At 37.4% G+C, this 18,825-nt stretch overlaps 1 protein-coding gene across 1 annotated transcript in view; it reads right to left on the reverse strand.

The window, feature by feature from the left end:
• Positions 1 to 18,196, reverse strand: part of LOC104617483 (probable global transcription activator SNF2L2) — a gene marked incomplete at its 5' end in the record, with an annotated part of 52,952 nt that extends 34,756 nt beyond the window's left edge. Inside the window, 12 exons of the mRNA XM_010282817.1 lie at positions 1,272 to 1,318; positions 2,241 to 2,327; positions 4,771 to 4,878; positions 6,992 to 7,105; positions 7,394 to 7,636; positions 9,136 to 9,246; positions 9,803 to 9,869; positions 11,635 to 11,798; positions 14,619 to 14,766; positions 15,066 to 15,166; positions 17,789 to 17,849; positions 18,066 to 18,196. Of these exons, the coding sequence (XP_010281119.1) occupies positions 1,272 to 1,318; positions 2,241 to 2,327; positions 4,771 to 4,878; positions 6,992 to 7,105; positions 7,394 to 7,636; positions 9,136 to 9,246; positions 9,803 to 9,869; positions 11,635 to 11,798; positions 14,619 to 14,766; positions 15,066 to 15,166; positions 17,789 to 17,849; positions 18,066 to 18,196 (1,382 nt within the window). The remainder of the gene's footprint in view (positions 1 to 1,271; positions 1,319 to 2,240; positions 2,328 to 4,770; positions 4,879 to 6,991; positions 7,106 to 7,393; positions 7,637 to 9,135; positions 9,247 to 9,802; positions 9,870 to 11,634; positions 11,799 to 14,618; positions 14,767 to 15,065; positions 15,167 to 17,788; positions 17,850 to 18,065) is intronic.
• Positions 18,197 to 18,825: the final 629 nt, after the last annotated feature.

The raw sequence follows: 18,825 nt of genomic DNA on the forward strand, positions 1-18,825 counted from the left end.
TAAAGTAAAAAAATAAATGTGAATTCCTGTTTGGGAAGGATTCTTCTTTGATTACAAAAACTGCGTGGACTTTCAACCACACAGAATACCTTCCTTTATGAAATTAAATTCTGTTTCATTATTTATCAAAAAACCCCCCTATTTCTCAGCTAGATAAGCAATTATCAGTTAAGACATTCACCTGCTAGTTTTGCTTTCAATTGGCATTTACTGCAGCTCTAAGCTGCATTCATCAGGCATATGTCAAAGACAATTCCCTTTCCACTCAACTACTATGCACATGAAAGTATATAAATATTCCAAAGTGAACTAATATACAGAGATAATGCGAGGAATTTGATAGAGGATATACTCTTTAGCCATATATCCTTAGTAATCCTGAATAATGTTTAGTTGCTTTAATTAGCTCTTTTCTGTCTTCTATGCTATGGATTGCAAAACAGACTCTTAGCACTGAAATTCCAGTCATGACTGAGAAAATGAATAAAAGTAAACAGGATGTCTAAACCAGCATCACAGTGATATGCTTTACAAAAATTAATTTCACATAACTTTTCTAACCTTGAGTCTGTACTCTCAAAATACAATTTATCATTAACAACGGCATACTTAAGCCCACAGGATACATGGCCTTCTGATAGGCATACATATGTAATCAGCAAAAGACTAAACTGTTTAGCAGAGAAGTAGTCTGGTATACTAGTTAAGGAGACAAATAGTCTGGTATACTAATTAAGGGGAAAAAAAAGAAAGGTCATTAACAGACAAACAGGAAAGAGGTCAGGTGGAAGATACACATTCCTTTAGAAAGCATCCATTCCTATACAGTTGCACAAAGAAGTGCCAAGAACAAAATTTACATCTATTTCATTTCAAATAAGGAAGAAATGCTACTCTTAATTGGGAATTAAAATGGTAAAGAGGGAAAAGCAGAAGGCAGAAGTAACAAGAACGAGATGAAAATCCCAACTGATATCTCTGAAGAGTCATTCCAATAAATTTCATGTGTTATCTAAGCTATTTCAACATAATGGAAAAAGAAGACAACAGTTTACAAACTTCTCTGCCTGTCCTCCTGAAAGAGATGAAGTGTCATAAAAAGCTGATAGAACACTTCTAGTTGTTAACTTTTGCTTAAACTATATGCCCTGTGCCTCCTCTGCCTTTCTATAAACTGATCAAGTTTGTTAGCATGTACCTTCTAGAAAAAGAATGTGATACATTAGTTCCAATACAACATTATCAACAGGAGGAAAAACTGAAAGAGTTACCCGTTGATGACACCATTTGAGTAACCTAGATGTTCAGCGAAGGACTCCTGCAGAGTTATAAGCAATAAAAAGATAATTACAAAGTACACAGTAACCCAAAATTATGCATTCTTGTATCTAATAAATTAAATATATGAGAGTTGGGGTTTGAGTTCCATTACGCACATACTCTTGGAATCCACCTTGTAGCAACAATGCTCTGCTTAATATTTTCCTGTGCTACTACATTTGAAGTTCAGGGCTTGCAGAAGTAACTTCTGTCAGCATACATTTTACCAGGTTACAAATACAGTAGAAGCTAATAAATTTATACTAATTACTGGAAAATACATTTGCAAATTACTCAATTATTTATAAGAGAGCAAAGAGTGAACACTACAGTGATAATACATCACAGTAAATACTTAACTATTCATTCATAAATGTAGCTACATTCCAGATATTTATGACATTTTCTATCTTTTTTTATGTATTTTATTTATTTATGTATTTTGGGTCCTAATGAGAGATGCTATATAGATAGTACATTTTTGCTGAGAAAACAGGGTGCATAGAATAAGATAGTTTTGGTTGATACTGTAAAGGATTAGCAGCCTGCTAGTTATAAAGATCCTACACATGATATTTTGAACTAGTGTCTCTACATCATAAATTCGGTCTAAGCAGAGATTAAGTTGCTCTGGAACGTCTTAAATTAAAAAAAACCTTCATTTTTTAAAGACAGTGTCTCTACAAGATTAAATGCTTTAAAACTAGACTCATATTACCAATGAAGAGTTGGTGGCTGGTCCATTTGTTTCTAAAGAAAAAGGGACTGTAATGATTGTTTTTTTCAAATATGTCCTTTTCAGCACAAATGATGTGGACAGAGATGTCCTCTCTGACAAACATGAGCTTCAACAGCAGTTTTCTATTACAATTAGCCATATGAATAAAAACAGCTCTCAAAATCAAAACTGTCAGTCTTACCTCAATATGTTGAAACATGTATGGGTGATTGCATATCTTTCTCAATTGCATGATAGTGTTCATTAGAGTTTTTGCCCCGCCTTTTCCCTATGGGTACAAACAATGCAAATGAAATGATGGTCTGATTTCTTAACTTATTAACAAAGCTTTTGAAAGATATTTTTAAATGCAGGCATAAAAATACTTCTACCACAAACCTGAACACTACATCACTACTTAACCACCCCCCCACCCCACCCCCCCCAAAAAAACCCAAAAAACCCCAACCCAAACAACAAAAACCCAGAAGCTACTGTGCAGTTGTCTTGCTGTATAAAATTCATCTATCATACTGCTCCATAACAAAAAAGGAAGACCTGGAAGTAATCCACAAAGTGCATTATGTATCTACCTGTGTATTCACAGTGGGAATGCTCACAGCTCTACTGTCCTGCATACTGCTTATTTATACTGTTTATTATGCAACCATGCAAATTCCATCGCGTCTGAACCATCTAACAGGAAACGACTCTAGCTGGATGCTTTTCAATTCTACAGTATCTCCTCTTGTCTGTTAACTGCATGTATGGGTTTCTCCTCCAGGCCAAGTAAAACACAGGCCTACAAGCAGCTAAACAGCTAGAGATAACCCAGTCTCACAAGTCAGTTTACTATTTAACAAAGTATATTCTCAAAACTTACTCTAAAATGAATCTTTTTTAGAATCAGGACCGAGTTCAGACAACAGTCAGTTGTGCTAGACTAAACTGTATGGTCAAATACCAATTTGAACTGGATACAAGTTTGAGAACATCATATCATATTAACATTTCCAAACACTTGTCACTTTCAGATGCTACTTTGCTTTGCTGTAATTTTATGAAACTGTAATCAGAGTGGCCACAATAGTCCAAGCTTACTGTATGACTAACTCAGATTTTTTTTTAAATCTCAGCCAAAAGAATTTAGCAATTTCCAAGAGCAAAACTAGGGAAAAGTATTTGATCATGTTATATACTAGTAATATTCTACTCTTTCCTGGAAAGCACAGTGAAATCATAACTTCCATCTAGAGCCGAGATTTTACTTTTGAAGAGGTTACTCCACACCTAAATTTTTTGTTCTTTTCAAAATCCTCTCACATTTACTCTAAAATGCAGTTCGTATTTGTTCTAAGAGTATTTCCTAGAGCTATCCAGCTTATTGAATTCTCTCTAGTCTGAGCTGATTCCAGGCCAAAGACGCAGAAGGACAGGATTTTTTCCTAACACAGTAGTTGTCTGATCACTAAAGCCGAGCGTTCTCAACAACCACCTCACTCTGCTGGCAACAGGTAGCATGGATAAGAGACCCTGATGAAGCAGTTAAAAGAAAAAAAAAAAAAAGAATTAAGAGACTGTGGCAAGAAAGGAAAAATTTTAGACCCTTGGAGAGAGGGGAAGGAGAGGGACATGCTCATAAGACAGCCAAGGCAATCTGAACTGGTTAAGCAAAAAGCAGGGTGGAGAAGCAAGTAGGGAAAATTGACAGAAGATTCTGAGCTGGTGAAAAAGGAGAGACCAGAAAGGGAAGGAAGTAGAACAATGTGATACAGAATGACTTTTGTAGGACAAAAGTATAGACATCAAACTACAAAATTCCATTATTAATACAGCAGGAGAACATAAATTTATGTTTAGAAAGTGCTCAAACTATGAAGATGCATATCAATACCCAACAATAAGAACCAGCTTTATCTGGAGTTTGAGTAAGCACCAGCAAAGAAACTAATTCAACTGCAGAAAAGAAGTATAAAATAAGATTCTGATTAAAAAAAAGTCACCCTTTGTACTAACACAACCTGCAAAACGATGGCAGAAATACAGTATGTGATTGCACTGCATCAGTAATACACACATAACAGGGTGCAAACACAAACTGTTATACACCACCTGTTCTGCAGTGCCTATCAAAGGTATTTCACATTTATTATAAAGTGAAAAGTGTATACATAAATAAGGTGATTAATGGCAACTTGTTTACTCTGTATTAACTGGATAAAGTCCCATGGCATAATCAACATTTACTAATATGTAGTCTAAATCTGACTATAGGACTTTGAATCCCCCTGTTCTCTTAAAAAAACCCCTGTCATTAACAGATGTTCTAATATGAACGCAAGCATACAGCCCTGACTGGCCAAAACAAGACTTATACTTCACTAATAGCTTGGAAAGACAAGATGAATAACCTTCTGTAGCCAGTGCTGTCACAATCACAATTATTCAGGTACCTCATTGGATTAACCTAGGTCAAGGAAATACTGTTTTTTTTTCAAACATTTCATGTTTGCAGAAAGGCACTGTAACTACAGTGAATACAAGTAGCATATTTTCCTTGTGAACAGACAGCATGAACTGCAGTCTTATGAAAACAAAAGTATGTCTGATAGAGATTTCTTTTCCCATGACAGAAAGAGCCTACATACTAATTTTATGAAACAGAAATCATATTGTTAACATGTTTAATCATAATATATTGTTTCCTACGTGTTTTAGTCTTTCTTTTGTACCTTCTTGTCTTTTTCAGAACCATCTGTAAGAAGGATTCCCTTGGCTTGCATGTGACGGTACAAGATCTTCTGAAGAGCTGACATATCACATTTGATCACATATTCCACCTAGTGTAAAAAAAAAAACAAACCCACAACCAATCATAAGCACACTGACATAATAATATTAGTAGGGTCTAACTGCAGGTTCTTGTGATCCAAACAAACAAACCGAAAAACCAGTAATCTTTTATTTGTACCCTAACACCACATATGATTTCAGTGAGCAGCAATCCAAGTGCAAGCACAGGTATGAGTATCTCAGAAGATTATCTGTGAGAGTCACAACTACTATGATACAGCCGGATTCTACAAATATAAGTGCAGAATTGCCAAACATATTTTTTCTCATTCTGCAATTTTAACAATTTAAAAAAATTTAAAAAAATTAAAAATCTATTTTATTTTGTTTAAGATGTAATAATAAAAAACATTTTAAGTTTAACAACCTGTGGACTTATGTATGTAAAGTATTATAAAAATATCAAGCAAAGTATTATAAAAATATCATCATTGTATACCTAGCAAATAAGCATCACTCAAAGTGTCTAATTAGCATTAGGCTTACCTAGGTTGGCATAGAAATATGCTATTTCATCAACATCAACTAAAACCACAGGGAATTAATCAAGTACTGTAAGATCCCCACATTCAGGTTGACTTCTTGTTCCTCTTTATAAAACTGTATTTATTAAAGCAGTTTTTGACTGCATGCTATCTTTAAATCCAATAATACAAAGACTTCATACCCTAATCTGACCCATTTTTTTCTTATTACCCAATTTCCAGATTACAGTAACTATGTTTTTATTGGATATGTAAAATAAAACGAGTCACATAATAAAGCCACACTAGTGGCTAGAAATCTTTCAAGTGTTGACAAAAAGAAAAAGGTTAGGCTTCCTAATGTTTAATAAATAGACGGAATAAAAATTATCAGGTTATTTTCTTCTCAGAAAGACAGGAGGATGAACTCCTTAAACAGAAGCAACTATTTCTTCAAAGGCTTCTTTACCGAAATCTTTGAAGTCAAATGAAACTGATTAACAGGTGTCGGTCAAGAAGTTAGGTCCTCATGGTTGGACTAACTTCTTTTTTCATAAACAAGATAATGGCAACAAAAAGAAACACGGTCCTCTGAGCATCAGTGTGTATCCAACTTCCAAATCCTCTTCCTCAAATGCCTGTTAATGGATTTATCAAATACAGTGACTGTAAGTGGCAGAAATTTCAATGAAGACTTCAGTAGTATTTTTAAATGTTAAGTATGTTTCATTCTCAAATAAATGCTTCTGAAGATACTGAGAATCTGACATTTGCAGGAATAGAAAGTCACAACAGTAACAGTGTTCGCAACATAATAAAGATGAGAAAGAAATATTCAAAAAGCCTTTCCTTTGAATACTGTCACTAAGCATCTGTACAGAGCTCTTCATTCAGCCAGTGTGAGTCAGCTCACAACACAATTTACAGAAATTTCATTTTGGTATTCTTTTAACCCAGTTGACCTTAGCACTAAATTTTCCCTAGAACACCTTCAAATTAACTTTTTTTATTTAGTTGCTGCTGTTATTCTGGGAAAGGTGAATGTGAAAAGTGATGCAGAGGCAGATAGCGTGGGGGCAAGATTAGTTGCCCAGAGATAAAAACAGTGATCTTTCACATCAGAAGAGAATTTTATGTTCTGAATTAAAAAATCACTAATTAAAAAAAATCTTGTGCGATTTCAACTAACACTTCACGACTCCTGGAATATTAACACAGGACCAAAATCTGCCTGCTTTATAAAGTCCCGTAGTCATTTAGGAATTTCAGTGAACTAGCTACAGCAGCAAAGGTTCTACTTGGTGCAGGGAGGATGGGACAGGACAGAATCTAATCTTCAGTGTATGGCTGACTCAATTTAAACTAACCAGATATAGTGGAAATAAGTTGCATGTCTTACAAGGATGACTACAAACAGAATTAAAGCTGTAAGACTGGTTAGGAATCCTGAGAATGCAGAAACTTCAGGTATTCAGGTTTCCTCAGTGATCATCTTTCTTTGCAGTTATAAACAAACAAATCACAGCAATAACAGACACTAAAGAAGTCCTCTTCTGTAAAATAAATCTGAAAAATAAACATTATATAATGGTTAAAAAAATATTAACCCCTTTCCACAACTCCTGTCATTGCCAACCTTTTCTGGCAGTTGAGACTCAACCTCCTTCTTCAATCTTCTCAGCAAGAAGGGTCGGAGCACTTTATGGAGACGACGGATGATCAGAATAGTTTCTTCCTCATTTAAGTCCACCTAGAGAAGTTTAAAATAGTCATGACAAGGCAACTCAGTATATTAAGCTATGTCTTCTCTCACATGAATGGTTAAGGATGTGCAATAATTACTTGCATGTTACAACCAAACTGATTCAGAGTCAAAAAAGACACTGATACTAAAATTTTCTGGCATTATTAAAAAGGTGGCTTTTAGTTACATTAATTCCCTAAGTATCAGGAACAGTTCAAACACTAATCCTTCTGTATAAGCTCCTTTCATCGAAGTGATTTGTTTCTGATGTTTTAAAAAAAACTGCCACAGTACCCTTTCTCCAGTCATGGCAAATGGAGCGTTGAACCACTGTTCAAAGGTGCTACAGCTCTTGAAAATGGTTGGGAGGAGGAAATTGAGAAGAGCCCAAAGTTCAGGCAATTTGTTCTGCAATGGAGTCCCAGTCAGCAGTATTCGCCGAGGGGCCACATAGTGAGTATTCAAGACCTGAGTCAGCTTGCAGTGATGGTTCTTCATTCGATGGCCTTCATCTACTATCATGTACTTCCATCGAATCTGCAAGAAAAAGAAGAAAGCTGGCAAAGTTAGAGCAGGTCAGACTCAGTCAATTCCTCCCAACAGGTGTAGAACAAAAATATTTCAAGTCTGAGACATCAGTCATTTTCATTTATGAGAAAAGCTAAATCAAGCATTATCCAAGTACCGGTGCCTTTGCAAGCAGCAAAATAGAAACAAACACTAGATATGCTGAATCTGATGTTTCAGCAAGATGTCAAGAAACTGTCTTGAATTGCAACAGCAAATAGCAGATTCCTCCCATTTCTGGGAAAGATATTAGGGTGACTGGCTCTTCAAGGCCAGAATATGGTTCAACGAAAGAGATGACATAAACTCTAAATAAACCTGTCTGCAGCAAGAACCTTGAGATGAGATGAAAGCATTTTCAGACAAAACTATGCTCACAGACAGTAGCAGCCCTACGCTTTGTTTTGTTTCAGCTAATCCTATGTTTTGACTCAAGAACAAGCAGCATAATTACAATCATCTCATCTCAGATACTGCAACTTCAACTACAGTTTTTATTTCTTAATATGAAAGCTTAAATGCAGTCACAGCACATGTTGAAAGTAAGTTACTCAAGCTCTTGTCATGAGTGCCACACTGACCGTATGACTAGGAAGGCCTCGGTTTGTACTTTCATAGGTGCTAACTAATTCCATTCCCAGGATAGACTGAACGGCATAGTGCTATCCTTCCTATCTTTTGGCTAGAGTGGGCAAAAACTACAGGGGAAGGAAAACTCTGCAGTCTCAAATTGTTCTCCAGTGTTCAGAATTATGCTAAGAAAATGCACTGCCTTTGTATCAGAGAGGAAAAATGAGTAATCTAAATATGCAGTATGTAACAGAATGAATGTAAAGCGATAATGTACAACAAAGGGCCAGCAGGACCATATGGTTTCTCCATATGGCAAAATACCTCCTTAGTCTGCTTTGTGTGTACATGAAATAGTCTTACAGTGCAGTAGCTTTCAAATTAATTAACTACATTGGAGGCACACCTATTGACAGCGAGCCTTTAAGAACTGGGCCATGTGTAGTAAAGTCTGGATACCAAATTCATGACACAAGAAACTATTTGATCATTTGGGGAAAAGTGATCACATAGCTGTAAAGGCTATAAGGGTGAGCTGCAGGTGAGAAACAATGGAAAAATATTGAAGTCAGGAATGCAGATTGGGTTAAATGCCATTAAGCAGAGGGAAGAAAAGTCATGTTTTGACAAGGACAGGCAGGTATACAGATAAATTTGCAGAAAGGAATTAGTCTCCTGGCCACAATCAGGAGAATCCTGGTGTTTACAGGGAGAAGAGTTGTGACCAAGAAGTCCAATCATAAACAGAGGTATAAAAAAGCAAATGAAAGGTTTAACTTTTATTGAAGGACAGAAAAACAACTCAGGACTTCTCTATAAAACAAAAACGTGTTTTGTGCTATGAACCATTTTAACAAATCTTGAAGGTCTTGCTCTTAAGAGATGACAGTCATTATTACCTTAGCAAGGATATGTTTGTCCTTTATTATGTACTCATAAGTAGTTAAAAGAACATTAAATTTTCCACTTCGAAGCTGAGGAACAAGTGAGCGGCGCATTGCAGGTGTACCCTGAAAGACAAAGAGAAGTGAGTAGTTACTCTGTCTTCTGATGAAGAAGAATATATCAGTTTTATAAATTAGCAGACACAGAGCAACCACATGAATTTGTAATCCTACTGTACTGCAAAGAATATATCGATGCATTACAAACTTCTTCAGAAGTTGCTTCTTCTAGCAGTTGCTAGACTGTAAAGCTCTGTTTATGGGGTGCTGGAAACATGTAGCTAGTGGTCTAGTCTCCCTACAAATTGCTTGGCCATACCACTACTACAATAGCCAAACAGCAAAGTATTCAGCTACCTATAAAATATGAAGTAGTTACCATTTGTATTACTCTCATCAGAAGCCATGCAATGTGATAATTAACAATTCTATTCTGCATTTCACTATGTGAAAGTAATTACAGTTTATTACAGTCTTCTTAGTACGACTAACTCTCACTGCCTGGTACCTGATATACATGACAAAACTTCATGAGCAAACAGAAATACACACAGAGGCAGAGGAAAAACTGCCTCTATTCTCATTCCTTCAACCCTGTAATCATACAAAAAGCAAATCAAACCTTGTAAGATATCTTCACCACAGAAGGAGCCCATTTGTCAAATTCATATGTCCAATTGGATAAAGTCCTATCACAGAGATTATGAAGAAAAAGTAATACATTTCATCATTTGCAAGTCAAACTTTATAAATTATTCCAAGTAGTTGCCAACTTTTCAACACATTTGATGTAGTAAGCCCCCGTAATTAACAGTATATTTTAAAAAATGCACTTTATATATTGTAGTAAAATACAAGCAGGGAGAGGGGAGTAAACAGAAAAAGGTGTGAAACCCTCTTTCAGCTCATATTCAGGGGCCTCTGAAACCAACTCAGAGTAGTATTTTACATGCATCTTTGTATTTTGGAGCTATTAAGGATATGAAAGATAACCCTGAACAAAAAAATAGATTTCTAAGTTCTGTTATACTACTTATCATCCAAAAACTGACATTACAGCTTTTGACATAGAGCCTCATGAAGCTGATAACAGAACTCATCTGTGTTCTAGCCGAGTAGTACTCATAGTGCCACCTAGTGCCAATATGCAGGTCTGTTTTTGCACTGTGTTTCTGCCATTTGTTCACAACGAATAGGTTTTTATGGCTAAGCTAGTTGCTATCATGATACAGCAGCAAAAAATAACCTTGAGGTTTTTTGGTTGCTTGCCTTTTTTTTTTTTTGTCTTACTGGATGTGTGATGGTAGCAGTACTAGCTATTACGAAAAAGGCAGGGAAAGGCAGCTTTTAAAATGTTTATCATAAAGTTATGTATTTCAGCTCCCCTCTTTTAGAAACATAAAAAAAATTACAGAATACTTAAAAGAAATCTTTTTTTTTTTATTGTGCCCATATGGAATCTGACGTTAATAACACTCTCCCTTTATTTTTAGCTTTGTTTTACTTTATAGATCTCCCAGCCATTTTCACAATAGAGCTCATCATTTGTATGCATACAATTAGGCACAGCCGTGGTATTTATGTTATCAATAAATTACTACTGCAGCACAGCCAGAAGACAGGATACCTCAAAAGAAATAGCCACAAATAAAATTTATCCCAATCAACACATTTGCATGCTCAACACAATCTGTGATCAAATTATCTAACAAAAGGGCCAGGGAACTTCTGCATATCAATTAAGTCACTTACACACAAAAATAAGCAAACAATCCCTCAATATGCTGTATCTGTTTTACAATGCCTGACAGTTTTTATTTAAAACACAGCGCTTCAAATCTCTAAAACTCATAGCTCACCTTTGGAGAAAGGAAAATGCATTCAAAGAAATGTTTAAAACAAGCAGCATCTTGCAAAGCTAAGGAAAAGCAAATGGGGCAGCACAATAAACAATCATAATCTGCACACCTCACTGAAGTGTTAGTATCATTCATCAAGGCTACTTCCAGGGCTAGTTATACAGTACTTAAAAGATCATCCAACCTCGTTAAAGCATGGTTACTTGGTATCAGATGGGGCACCAGTTGTTTAAAGAATTAAGCAACAGATTTTTAGTATCAGAGTTAAAAGTTGAATGAGGAACGGCAAGCATGTAATATGAAAGAACACCATCCCCCTCTTGTGGCTTAAGAGTGAATTACAGTCAATTCACTAAGTGCCAAAAGAGCGGACCGTGAAACTAATGGAATCAAGTGCTTTATCAGGCTTCTGGTCACCCTTCCAATGCCAGACAATTATCTGGGAAGAAATTATCAAAGAGAACACTGAATACACGCTCAGTGTAATCCCACTGTGCACTTCATCTTGTCATTACATGAAAAACAAGTGTGTGTTCTGAATAAACCAATCTGCAATGCTTAGAATGATAACAGCAGCAGGAGTTCCTTTACTTACGAAAGGGGGACAATGATGAGATAGGGGCCATTGAGTCTTTTGTGCTCCATCAAGTAAGTGATGAGTGCAATAGTCTGTATTGTCTTTCCTAGTCCCATTTCATCAGCTAAAATTCCATTTAGATTGTTATTATAGAGTGAAACCATCCATTCCAGACCCTGGAGCTGAAATGAAGAATAATAGTTTCAGTTATTTAAAATCCACACGAATAATTAACATCAGTACTACAGAACCAAGGATCTGATATCACTGCCTACTTAGACACTGGATTTCCTTTAATACTACTACACGCACAGGGATCCTTGGCTATCTTAACAGCTTCACCTGACAAAAAAAAACAAAATAAGATAAACTTCTGGTAACAGCTATATGGGAATCGTCACTCCTGTTTAGCAGAGCCCATAATAGGAAGTTCGATTTCATACGTGGAAGTTTCTTTGTACTGCATACAAAGCAACACAGGCACTCACATGTGAGGCTGATAAATACTTAACATTACATGAGTTTGTTCTTCAGTGTTAGCACTGTCAAATGTTAAACTTTCCGAGTATATTTCATGCCATTTGCCTGTGTCAATTAAAATCTTTCAAAACCAAACCCATAAAGTCTGCGCACATATAAGCCTCACACTTGTCAACTGCACCACTGGTATGCTAAAGCTCTGGTAGCACATGTCCATTTAGGGTCTTGCTGTCCATACCTCCACATGTCAGAGGAGGGCCCCTTTGTCCAATTACACCTTGTGTATAAAATCCAAGAGCTTGAAGGAAGCCAGAGTACTGTAGCTAAGAAATGTCTACATAATAGTTTCACACTCTAAGGAGTACTGCTAGAATGCACTGGCTCAGATCATTCCCTTCTCACACAGACTTCCATGCCTGTGCGTATCACATTACTCAGGCAAGTGCAAACTAAGTTTTTGCTTCTAAGATCCAGACTTTTGGTGTGTCACATGCATGGAAAGAGAAGTAAACTAAGAGGCCCGAGAAAGTTCAGAGAGGAAACACTACATGCTTGAAGTCATCTCCTGTTGTCTCTGTGAGAGAGTATGCAAAATAATGTTGCCAATTCACTGGCTTTATGTACATGCTTACTAATTTATATTTAGGTATTAAATACTCAGACCACCAAGAGTTGATCAGAATTTGTTCTGAAACCATACGACCCACTTGCAAAGCAGCTTCAGAATTGAGAATAGACAACCTGTCTTTTCTATGTCACTGAACTTTCTCCACTGACATATACCATTATGAAAGAAGAGACAATCTGACCAAACTTGGCAGTAAGAAACATGGAGAAGCAGGAAAAAAGTTAAGAAGGAAAAAGCACGTAAATTCTAGTGGATGGGAGAGTCGCCGAACAGTCTTCAGAAAACTCCTGCTATAACTAAAGCCAAGCCTCAACAGTCCTGACATAAAGCTCTTTAGACAGGTGTGGCTCTTACCTCTGGTGCAATTACTATATAGAACTGACACCATGAAGAGCAAATCTACTCATTCAATTGCTAGGTATCACACTGAGCAGCTGAAGGACCTGCTGTAATTGGTAATCCCTGTAAGTGTCTGTGTAACTCCACACACTGAATTATTTTACTTTGTGGCACACAGGGAAATTGCATTGCAAAACACGTATCTACATAATTTAAGAATGTTTCTATGTTCCACAAGTAATTACAATTCAGGAAGTAAAGGAATTATCACAATTGTAATTTCCCATCCATAAGCACTTTAAGGCAATATGGCCATCAAATTAGTATTGTTATACACTATCTGTATATAGTGTACTATAACTATGCTAACTGCTGTTATACACTACATATATCAGGTAAACCTTCCCAGACAATCAGTATTATGCAGTAAAGAAGGCTGCTTGCATCTGATGGCTCCCTGCTTCGTTTGGTGCACAAGGAAGACAACATGCTACCAGTGAGGCAGCAAAAATAAAGAGGGTGTCATAGCTGAGAAAGTGGCATATTTCTCTATATGGTTGAACTCTATCTTGTCTTAGTCACAGTGCTCCTCAATGGTGCCAGAAAATTTATTTAACCTGTCATGTTCAAAATGAGTCCCTGAATGACATATTTCTTTTTTTGTTGAGGGCTCACAGTGAGACACCTAGAAGTGTGAAGGATTCACAACAGAATTCAAATTCAGATGGAGTTTTGCTACAAACAGGTAGGGTCATGGAATGATTCGGTTTGGAACAGACCTCAGCCAGTCTTTAGGCCAATCCCCTGCTCAAAGCAGGTCCAGCCTTGGGGCCAGGTTGCTCAGGGCTTTAGACGGTCAGCAATGGAAAACCTCCTAGGTAAAAACCTCTCTGAACTCTGGCTCCAGAGCTGTCCTCTTCTGTACACCCAGTCTGAACCCCCTTGTTTCAGCTTTTGTTCATTGTCTCTTGTTTTTGTTTGAAAGGCTGAGAAAGTTCGTGTTGTTCAGCCTGGAGAAGAGAAGGCTCTGGGGAGACTTCATTGTAGCCTTTCAGTACTTCAAGAGGCCTTATAAGAAAGATGGGGACAAACTCTTTAGCGGGGCCTGGTGCAATAGGATGAGGGGTAATGGTTTTAAACTAGAAGAAGGTAGATTTCAACTAGATATAAGGAAGAAATTTTTCACAATGAGGGTGGTAAAACACTGGCACAGGTTACCCAGAGACGTGGTAGATGCCTCATCCCTGGAAATATTCCTCAAGGACAGCTTGGACAGGGCTCTGACCAACATGATCTAATTGATGATGTCCTTGCTCATTGTAGGCAGTTGGACTAGATGACCTTTCAAGGTCCCTTCCAACCCAAACTATTCTATGATTCTATGATTATCTGTGATAGGCAACTGTCATTGATTTGTCCATATAATTCCCAAATTCTAAACTACTACAGATACTGCATTTCTTAACAAATTTTCAGTTTGCCACTTGAAATACCACATGAAATGTCGAGTATAATTCCAAGTTTTAAATATTTTAACTTTTTAATGATTTCCCACCTGATAATGTTTTAGAGTGCCATTAATAAGAAGAGAAGACTGCTTTTCCACCCTTTCTGTGATTGCATGAGCAACAGTGTAGTAGGACTGAGACCCTCTAGCACTATACTGCATGCTATATTCATCATCCACATCTTGTTTGGCTGTCCTGGAAAGCAGAAAAAAACCTGAAGTGAATTCCCACAAACAGTTTTTTTGACCACAGCTCACATACATATGTCTAAAGAAACAGTGCAAATCCCCAACTGTGGCGAGTACACAGAAGGGTGCAAAATATTTTATAAACAGTACATAATTAATACAAAATGACCATGTTCCTTCTCCTGCAGATATTCATGCCAGAGAAGGTACCACAACTCACTGTAATCTAGAGCAATCTACTCTTGGGAAACGCCACTGTAAGAAATCACAATTCCTAACAAAACCCACCATCTAAAGAACACTCACTCAATGATTTGCTTTGCATCTTTCTCAGAAACTTCCTCACTGTTAGGATCCAGGAGTATCTTCTCATCTGCTTCTAACCTGCTTGATTCTTCTTCATCATCCTACAGAACACAGAAAAAGAACAGGAGTGCTGGGAAGTGCAGTATCTTCCTAAGTCATACTTTCAACTAGCATTCACATATTGGTAGTTTTCATAGGTCAATGCTTTATGACAGAAACCTGAAATCACAAAGTCCAACTTGCACCTATTCTGCAATAGAATTGCACTGCAGCATAAGAAGATGGTAATTTTTGACACACAGTAACCAAAAGGAAGTCATGATACTTTGAAATAAACAGTATTTTTCCCTTTAATGATCTTACTTTTAAAAACCTATTGCATTCATGGAGAGGAAACCAATACCATATATATGTTGATATCATATTCCAGATTGTGTGATAATTTAATAAAGCTTGCAAAACTGCCAAGAACTGCTGTTTTAGGATTCCAACTTCTTACCTTTTTAAAAACAGACCATGTTTTTACTCTGTTAAAAATACTTTGTTGGCTGGCTACCATTGCAACAAATAACCACCACTTAAAATCTCACTAATAAAGCTAAACTAACCACTGCTCTGAGTTCCTCAAGTATATTCTCCTAAAAATTATTTCCCCACCTCTAAAAAGCAGTGCTGCTAAAAGAGACTGTCCAAAAATGTGGTCACATGTCTTTTAACATTCCTCCTAGAATCTGACAGATATCAGGCCCTCCCCTCTAACCTTAATAGTGAGAGTCTTGTAGAATTACATTAGCAGTAACCAGTCCTACAAAGGCATGTATCTTAACAGAGCAGTCAGTTTCAGTGGTCATTTGGTCTAGTATTGTAAAGACTGCTAGACTTAAGATATCTGAATTCTATACATAGTTCTGCTATGAGCCTGTTGGTTGAACATGGTCCTTTTCCACTCAGTTTTTCTCTCCTTTAGATAGTACTTGTCTGAAAAATGCTATGCAAGGATCAATAATGATTGCTCATGGTATCTTCTGTAAGGCCTTTGATATGGTCTCCCACAATATCCTTCTCTCTACATTGGAGACATACAGATTTGATGGGTGGACTGTTCAGTGGATGAGGAATTGGCTGGATGGTCACATTCAGAGGGTAGTGGTCAATGGCTCAATGTCCAGAGGGAGACCGGTGACGAGTGGTGTCCCTCAGGCGTCTGTACTGGGACCAGTTATTCTTCAATAACTTCATCAGTGACACAGACAGTGGGATAGAGTGCACCCTCAGCAAGGCTGCAGACAGCACCAAGCTGAGTGGTGCCATTGACATGCCTAAGGGATGGGATGCCTTCCAGAGGGACCTGGACAAACTTCAGGAATGGGCCCAGGTGAATCTCATGAAGTTCAATGAGGGCAAGTACATGGTCCTGCACCTGGGTTGGGGCAACCCCCAGTATCAACACAGGCTGGGGGATGAATCGATTGAGAGCAGCCCTGCTAAGAAGGCCTTCGGGGTGCTGGTGGATGAAAAGCAATGAGTGCTTGCAGCCTAGAAGGCCAACCGTATCCTGGGCTGCATCCAAAGCAGCATGGCCAGCAGGTCGAGGGAGAGGATTCTGCCCCTCTACTCCGCTCTGCTGAGACCCCACCTGGAGTCCTGCGTCCAGCTCTGGAGCCCTCAGCACAGCAAAGACATGGACCTGTTGGAGAGGATCCAGAGGAGGGCCCCCAAAAATGACCACAGGGATGGAACACCTCTCCTCTGAAGAAAGGCTGAGAGAGTTGGAGTTGTTCAGCCTGGAGAAGAGAAGGCTCTGAGGAGACTTCATTGTAGCCTTTCAGTACTTCAAGAGGGCTTATAAGAAAGATGGGGACAAACTCTTTAGCGGGGCTTGGTGCAATAGGACAAGGGGTAATGGTTTTAAACTAAAAGAAGGTAGATTTCAACTAGATATAGGGAAGAAATTTTTCACAATGAGGGTGGTAAAACACTGGCACAGGTTGCCCAGAGACGTGGTAGATGCCCCATCCCTGGAAACATTCTTCAAGGACAGCTTGGACAGGGCTCTCAGCAACATGGTCTAGCTGATGATGTCCCTGCTCGTTGCAGGGAGTTGGACAAGATGACATGAACCATTCTATGACTCTATCATTAACCTGCAAGGCTGGGATCTTTGTATGTATTAATTTTAAGATTCTTTTTAGTATTTTTGTAATAGAAGTATTTAAATCACAATTAAAGTACTGAATCAAGTAAGACTACCCTCAACAGCCTGAACCTAAATCCCTGACATAATCCCTAACTTCTTAATAAACATAATATGTGAACAGTAACTGTGTTATTCATAATTGCCAATAAAATCTCCAAGGCATAAACATTAAAGTTGTTTAACTTCATTCAGTGCAAAGCCACAGTACAGCCTTTCTGACATATCTTTTAAAATAGAAACCTGCTTATATTCTCTGCTTCATGATTATTAATAGTCAGAGTAAAATATTTACTTTTTATAACCCTGATGACCAGTTAGTCATTTACAGCATATATAAAAGGCAATTGCTGTGAACTGAGAAGAATTACAAAACCAGTCACCTTTCCTGTTTGTATGATTCTATAAACTCCTACACACCTGCTATTGCTTTCCCTTCCTTCCTTACAAAAAAGAGAAAAATGTCACATGGAATAAGTACTTGTTTTTTACTGTATTGCTTGTCACGGTATATTTTAAAGACACATACCTCTTCCTCATATTCAGAGCCACTTTCATCTTCACTGTCTGACCTGGGAGCAACTTCATAGCTGTAAAAAGATGCCAGAAAGATTATGAATTACAGATAACAAGAGGAGGGAAGAGGAGGGATTAAGTTCAATATATCTCCTACTCATCTTACACATAAGAAGAGTAGACTAGACTAGACTAGGTGAAAAAGAATAACGACGATAAGCCCATGAAAAATATCAAAGCAAATAGAAAAGCAGCAAATAGAAAAGCCTGCTTGTATGCTAACTACTTACCCGGGGTTCATTTCCAGCCAAGCATCCAGCTGACTGGCTTTCGGTGCTTCTGGTCCAAGAAGAACTTTGCCTGTTTCAGTGTGAGTCACTTTGACTGGAAGGTCACTCATCTGACTGCTCTCATCTATGGGCTAAAAATTCAAATGAAATTTTATACCATAAGGCAATGGAATTTCATGCTTGTCACACATAATAAAAAGAACTAACAGAACCTTCAAAATTTCAGATCTGAACATGCAGTGAAGTTTTTTTATTAGAAGCCACACCTTCCCACATGACTATCACGCAAACACAGTATTTCTGTGTATAACACATTCTATGTGACATCCACAAACATATCACAGTAATCCAAATAAATTAACAAGAGCAGCATGGAAAAGAATACACTGCTGGCTTCTGTGAAACAAGAAACAAGGCACATATGCTTATCGGCATTTAATCCTGTTACTTATACCAATGGACATCTGTAACAAAAAAACATACATTGACCTTACGACCTTTTTTTGTATGTGGAGAAACAAGGATGTAACCATTTAGCTAACTTTTTAAGTAAAGAAGGCCTATTTTAAAGATTCACTGTCATTAGTTAAGCTGATAAAGCACCTGCAATAACTAAACCTTTTACTTATTCTTGTGCTCTAACGAAACCAGAATAGCGTAATTACTTTTTCTATTATTTCTTTGTCCTGTTTAATCACAGATTTTCTACTTTAAAACTCTTTGCCTTCTAGTACTGGTTCTACTGAAGAATCTTTTCCTT

The sequence above is a fragment of the Phaethon lepturus genome, unplaced genomic scaffold (assembly GCF_000687285.1).
Source record: "Phaethon lepturus isolate BGI_N335 unplaced genomic scaffold, ASM68728v1 scaffold12112, whole genome shotgun sequence".
NCBI lineage: Eukaryota > Metazoa > Chordata > Aves > Phaethontiformes > Phaethontidae > Phaethon > Phaethon lepturus.